This window comes from Mustela nigripes, chromosome 13 (genome assembly GCF_022355385.1).
Source record: "Mustela nigripes isolate SB6536 chromosome 13, MUSNIG.SB6536, whole genome shotgun sequence".
NCBI lineage: Eukaryota > Metazoa > Chordata > Mammalia > Carnivora > Mustelidae > Mustela > Mustela nigripes.
The window spans coordinates 131529854-131536517 of record NC_081569.1 but is presented as its reverse complement, the minus strand read 5'-3'; the positions used below and the strand labels follow the sequence as shown (position 1 = coordinate 131536517).

General features: G+C 50.6%; 1 protein-coding gene across 1 annotated transcript; it reads left to right on the top strand.

The window, feature by feature from the left end:
* Positions 1–3685: 3685 nt before the first annotated feature.
* On the top strand, positions 3686–6234 carry RIOX1 (ribosomal oxygenase 1). Its single transcript, XM_059373796.1, has one exon. The coding sequence runs from the start codon at positions 3761–3763 to the stop codon at positions 5732–5734; it is 1974 nt and encodes a 657-aa protein (XP_059229779.1). The 5' UTR covers positions 3686–3760; the 3' UTR covers positions 5735–6234.
* The last annotated feature ends 430 nt before the right edge of the window (positions 6235–6664 follow it).

The window sequence follows — 6664 nt, the reverse complement described above, 5'->3', positions numbered from 1 at the left end:
GACCCCCTCTAGGTCCAAAGACCCAGACAGCTGGTGTCATTACGGGCTAAAGTATGTCCTCCTCCTTCCCAAATGTTGAAGTCCTAATCCCCAGAATCTATTTGGAGAGAGTAAAGTGTACCTTAGTCCAATATGACCGGTGTCCTCATAAAAGAAGAGGAAATTTGGACACAGATTTTTACAGAGGAGAAATGGTGTGAAAATAGGGAGAAGATAGCTTTCTACCAAGACAAGGGGCCAGCTCTCAGAAACCAACTCTGCCAATACCTCAATCTCACACTTTCATTCTCCGCAGCTGTAAGAAAATACATTTTTGTTTATGCCAACAAACTATCGCTTCTCGGCCTTTTGGCTAAGATCAAGTGTTTATGCCAACAAGTCCGTGGTATTTTGTTATGACAGCCCTAGCAAATTCTTATACCCTCCCAGTGTATTTGAATTTTAGATAAAGAATGAGTGAAAAAATCAATGACTGATCCAAAGGAATAACTATCTAGCAATGGGTTTTGGCAGGGGAGATAATTTGGGGCATTTTCCTAAGAGGTTTCAGATCATTCTATGTAAGCTTAAACATGGAGTTGGCTTTATTTAACTTAATTTCTATAGCAGCTTCTCTGATGAACAAGTACTGATTTCTATAATCTTAATGTCAGTTTCCTTTTATTTATGTATTTATTTATTTATTTAAAGATTTTTATTTATTTATTTTACAGAGATCACAAGTAAGCAGAGAGGCAGGCAGAGAGAGAGGAGGAAGCGGGCTCCCTGCTGAGCAGAGAGCACCATGTGGGGCTCGATCCCAGGACCCTGGGATCATGACCTGAGCCGAAGGCAGAGGCTTTAACCCACTAAGCCACCCAGGTGCCCCTCCTTTGATTTATTTAAAGGGGAATTCTGTTGATTCAAAAAAACCAGAAGAGCAAGACAGGCAATGATTCAAGATCATGAAAATGAGATGAGCTTGGGAAAGTGAAGTTTGTTGCTTAGAAAACAGTATTTCTGGGGCACCTGGATGGCTCAGTGGGTTAAAGCCTCTGCCTTAGGCTCAGGTCATGATTCCAGGGTCCTGGGATCCAGCCCTGCATCAGGCTCTCTGCTCAGCATGGAGCCTACTTCCCCTTCCTCTCTCTCTGCCTGCCTCTCTGCCTACTTGTGATCTCTGTCAAATAAATAAATAAAATCTTAAAAAAAAAAAAAAAAAGAACTTTACTCCATGTCACTCAATTGTGTTTCTGGAGATGGTTGTTAATATCTGCTCTTACAGTGAGAACTAAGTAGCACCACAGGAAAAGTGATGAAATTTAAAATAAGTTAGGCTCCAAAGATGCCTCTCTGTCACAAGGGAATCTCAAAGACAGATAGCAACAACATCCTTTGAGGAAATCACAAAATGTTGAAAAAAGAAAAAGATGAAGTTACAGAAAGGACTGGGAGGAGGAGATGTTTGTACAGGATGTGGAAAAGATACATTTACAGCCGTCTTCTAGCAGCCTTTATACCCTAGCTTTGTGAGCCAAGGAGCACAGCTCTTCCCCCTAGTTCACTGCAGAATGTGTCCCTGCTGATTTACTTAAATTTCTACAAACATACGCAAAAATCTTAACCCCCCCCCCCCCATTCTGAGGTCCTCCAAACCAGGCTAGAGGCACACATACCACCTTATAGGGCTTTGCTCCATAATAATAAATTATTATCACTAAGCTATCATTTTTTTAAGCGTTTATCTCTGCAGCAGATCCTGTGCTAAGTGCCTTACATGCATTATTTTATCCTCCCAACAACTCAATGAAATAGGTTCAATTATTATTCCCATTTTACAGATGAGATTACTGAGACCTGAGAGAGTAACCTGACTCAGCTAATGCCACAGATAATGAGTGAGCAGGAACCAGAAGTCCTCTCCTTGAAATCCCACCATCCTTGAAAGAGTTTACAGTTTAGGAAGGAAAATGACAAGTACATAATACACAAATACAAGGTGCAAAGTGCTAAGTTCACGTGAAAGGGTCAAGGACAGCATTTAGGGGAAGCAGCGTGAGTAAAGGTATGGCGAACAGGCAAGGAACAGCAAATAGATGAACTTCTAGAAGTAGAGCTTAGGGGAGTTGTGAGTGATAAAGCTGTAACATTTCATGACTTCAGACTCTAGCTAAGGAGCTTGGATTTCTTGATTAAGTACAAGATGAATTTCTGAGTGGGGCACTGGCAAATCTGGGGCCACAAGTTCAGAAAACTAATGTTGTTGCTACCTGTGTTACAAACTGGTATAGGGAGAGATCAAAGTTAGAGACCAGCTTGGAGACTACTTATAATCGACCAAGGTTTCTTGGTCTCAGAACAAGTGACAGTTTGGGTAAGGTAATTATCTGGTGGGGGGAGGTGTCCATTGCACTGTAGGTGTTTAACAGCATCTCTGGTCTCTACCCCTGCATATTTTAACAATCTACCCCCACCCCCAGCGTTTCCTGGGAGGCAAAACCACCCCAGTTGAAGACCACTGTAATAGACTATATTACAGTCATAAATTTAAAAGGGAGAGTGTGACACATGTGCAGGGGTAAAGCCTAAAAGCTTTGGCAAGGGTTCAGATAAGGAATTTGACTGAAGAGGATGGAAGGATCAAACAGATGCAGTCCAACATACTCCTAATTGTTTGCAACGCTGTACACTCTTCAGAAGGGCAATTTGGTAAACCCTTTTGGAGGGAGTTTGGAAAAACCTACCAACAATTACAAAAGCTCTCTTGCCCTTTGACCCAGCAATTCCATTCCTGGAAATTTATCTCAAATGATTCAAATGAAGACATAATCTTCATGAACGAAGCAACAATATTTACAGGGAATAGTGACTGTGGTGCTATCCTCAACAACTGCACCCTCTTGCCTACCACATTTTATAGTCCCTGTTAAACGAGAGGCTCAGAACTAAGAGGTCAATTTAGGATTCAGGGAAGGTGTGATAGAAGATTCTGAGGCGAGAAGCCCAAGCTAATGCAACAAAACCCCACATGGGCGGAAAGGGCAGATATCAAGAACGTAAGTAGAAGAGCTCATAACTTCTTTCCCACATCACAGAGAGGCCAATGACTGACATTCTGTATATCCTTGCATTCTTTTTTTTTTTTAAAGGTAGGCTCCACCCCCAGCGTGGGGCTTGAACTCACAGCCCTGAGATCAAGGACCACATGCTCTACACTACCGACTAAGCCAGCCAGGGACTCCCCCCACCCCCAAAAGGCTGAGATTTTTGTACTGGTCAAAGGAAGGAAGGAAATTAGGGAGTCAGCGGCGTCATCTGCTGAGAAAGAAGAGCCGGTGGAACCGAGGCGTGAACTTTGCCTGAGGAATCTCGATCTTTGCCCAAGGACATTCTGTGAAAATAAGAATTGTGTGCTTTCCTGTGCAAAGTTGCTAGGGAGCACGCTGCTCAGAAATGAGGACGTCCTGGGAACACTCCAGGACACAGAGATTAAAGAAGGAAAGAAGAGTTAATAAAGAAGACAACGTTCTTTCTCCCGGAGTCCCCAGCAGTTTGGTTTTTAAATTGCCCAGCAAATGTGGAGCCCTTACAAATTCGCTAGGGACACCGCTACTCCGGTGAGAAGCCGGGTACTGCCCGCAGGGCGAGCCGGAGGCGCCGGGTGAGAGAATGGGAGGCGTGGCCAGCCGGGAGGCCGCGCCCCCTTCCCAGCGTGCCTCGCAGCGGCTCTCCGCGAGATCCTTTCCACCCAGGCCAGCCGGCCTCGGAAGGGGTTCCCGCCATGGACGGGCTCCGGGCCAGCACCGGGCTGCTGAGGCGCGGGAGGTTGAGACGTCGGCGCCAGTCGCAGCCACACAGCGGGTCGGTGCTGGCCCTGCCCCTAAGGCCCAGGAAGATCCGAAGGCAGCTAAGGAGAAGCGTGGCATCCCGCATGGCCGCACTGAGGGCCCAGACGCTGCCCAGCGAGGACTCGGAGGACTCGAGGGTGGAGTCGGCGGTAGACGATCAGGGGGACCCGCTGCCTGGTGGGACGGCGGCCATCCCCGATGCGGCCCGGCGAGAACCGTATGGCCACCTGGGGCCTGCAGAGCTGCTGGAGTCCTCGCCCGCGGCTCGCTCCCTCCAAACCCCTCGCTCCCTGGCGGAGGGGCAAACCCCGCCCGCCCGCCTGGTGGAGGCGCAAACCCCGCCGGCCCGCCTGGTGGAGGCGCCCGCCCTGCCCGCGCGCCTGGTGCCGGCTTCCGCGCCGCCCGCGCGCGTGGTGGAAACCTCGGCGCTGCTGTGCAGTGCCCAGCATTTGGCGGCCGCCCCGCCGTCCGCAGCCCCCGCCACGCTGTCGGGGCCACAGGTGGACAGCACGGGCGGGGAGCTGGCCTGGGACTCCCCGCTGCAGCGCGTCCTGGCCGAGCTGAACCGCATCCCCAGCAGCCGGCGGCGGGCGGCGCGCCTCTTCGAGTGGCTCATCTCGCCCATGCCGCCGGACCACTTCTACCGGCGCCTGTGGGAGCGGGAGGCGGTGCTGGTGCGGCGGCAGGACCCCGCCTACTACCAGGGGCTTTTCTCCACCGCAGACCTGGACTCCATGCTGCGCCACGAGGACGTGCAGTTCGGGCAGCACCTGGACGCTGCTCGCTATGTGAACGGGCGGCGCGAGACCCTGAACCCGCCCGGCCGCGCGCTGCCCGCCGCAGCCTGGTCCCTGTACCAGGCCGGCTGCTCCCTGCGCCTCCTCTGCCCGCAGGCCTTCTCGACCACCGTGTGGCAGTTCTTGGCTGTGCTCCAGGAGCAGTTTGGCAGCATGGCAGGCTCCAACATTTACCTCACGCCCCCCAACTCGCAGGGCTTTGCCCCTCACTACGACGACATCGAGGCTTTTGTGCTGCAGCTGGAAGGTAGGAAGCTCTGGCGCGTCTACCGCCCCCGGGTCCCGACGGAGGAGCTGGCGCTGACCTCCAGCCCCAACTTCAGCCAGGACGACCTCGGGGAGCCGGTGCTGCAGACCGTGCTGGAACCTGGAGATTTGCTCTATTTTCCTCGGGGCTTCATCCACCAAGCTGAATGCCAGGATGGAGTCCACTCCCTGCACCTCACCTTGTCCACGTACCAGCGCAATACCTGGGGCGACTTCCTGGAGGCCGTACTGCCTCTGGCAGTGCAAGCTGCCATGGAAGAAAATGTAGAGTTCCGAAGGGGTCTCCCGCGAGACTTCATGGATTACATGGGGGCCCAGCACTCGGATTCTAAGGATCCACGAAGAACGGCTTTCATGGAGAAGGTGCGAGTCCTGGTTGCCCGCTTGGGACACTTTGCCCCTGTCGATGCTGTGGCTGACCAGCGAGCCAAAGACTTCATCCACGACTCTCTGCCCCCTGTGCTGACTGATAGGGAGAGGGCGCTCAGTGTTTACGGGCTCCCAATTCGCTGGGAGGCTGGCGAACCTGTGAACGTGGGGGCCCAGTTGACAACAGAAACGGAGGTGCACATGCTTCAGGATGGGATAGCCCGGCTGGTGGGGGAGGGAGGCCATTTGTTTCTCTATTACACAGTGGAGAACTCCCGTGTTTATCATCTGGAGGAGCCCAAGTGCTTGGAGATATACCCTCAGCAAGCTGATGCCATGGAACTCTTGCTCCGCTCCTACCCAGAGTTTGTGAGAGTAGGGGACCTGCCCTGTGACACTGTGGAGGACCAGCTTTCCTTGGCGACCATGTTATATGACAAGGGGCTGCTGCTCACCAAGATGCCTCTAACCTGAACTGGTTCCTGGTTGATTGCTGGAAGCAAGACAGTGGTGATTCTCTCTTAACCACCATTACCACCTTTTTTGCGGGGGCTGGGAGAGGTTGGAGGGGGGACTCAGGTACTTTGAGAACCATTTACCTTTAGGACTGCTTACATTTACCTTTAAGACTGCTTTAATGTCACAAATTTCAGACGGTTTTCTAGGAATCAACACTTCACCTAGGCACAAAAGTAAAAGCAGACGTTGGAGGTGGCAAAAAGGAGCTCTTGCTGCAGAAGTAACTTTGATCCTGATCATTTCAGAACACCAGCCTCATCGTCACCCCCAGGCCTCAGTGTGCTGTGTCATTCTTCTTGAGACATTAACTATTTTTTATTTGGAATTTGCACCCTTCGTTTGAGTTCTCTTTCCTCAGTTTGCGGGGAGGGTTGGGGCTAGTATCCTGTTTGTGACCGTGAGTTTGTGTGAATGTTAGAAAAGTTATTAAAGTGCCAAAGACTGTTTCCAGATTATTTTTTTTAAAGACTAGATTATTATGTGACGTGGTTTGAAGGAACTGGGTTGGGGGAGATAGGGAAAATCTGTAATGGCTGAGATGAAAGGTAACTTGGGATGGTTGTAGGACTGGGGCAATTCTGTAACTTGAGGGGTAATTTATTTTAATCATGCTACTTGAGCCCCAAACAGCACAATCCTACTGGAAAAGTTAAGAGTGAACTGTGTTTTTGCTCAGTGCTTGCTAGCATCAGTAGCTGGCATTGCTCCCAAAGGGGCAGCATTGTCACCTACTTGTGCCTCAGTCAATCATCTGGTAGCAAGCTGGCCATGAAGGAAGGCTGGTGTTCCAGTTACTTTCCACTCTCATTTTTTTTTCTGGCAGTTGGAAGAATCTTCCCCAAACCTGGCAAGTGAATATTCTTATGGTTGGTGGAAGAGAGCCTG

Bases quoted from the DNA above. Each gene is read 5' to 3' on its own strand.
- RIOX1 (XM_059373796.1), top strand. From the start codon at position 3,761: ATGGACGGGCTCCGGGCCAGCACCGGGCTGCTGAGGCGCGGGAGGTTG.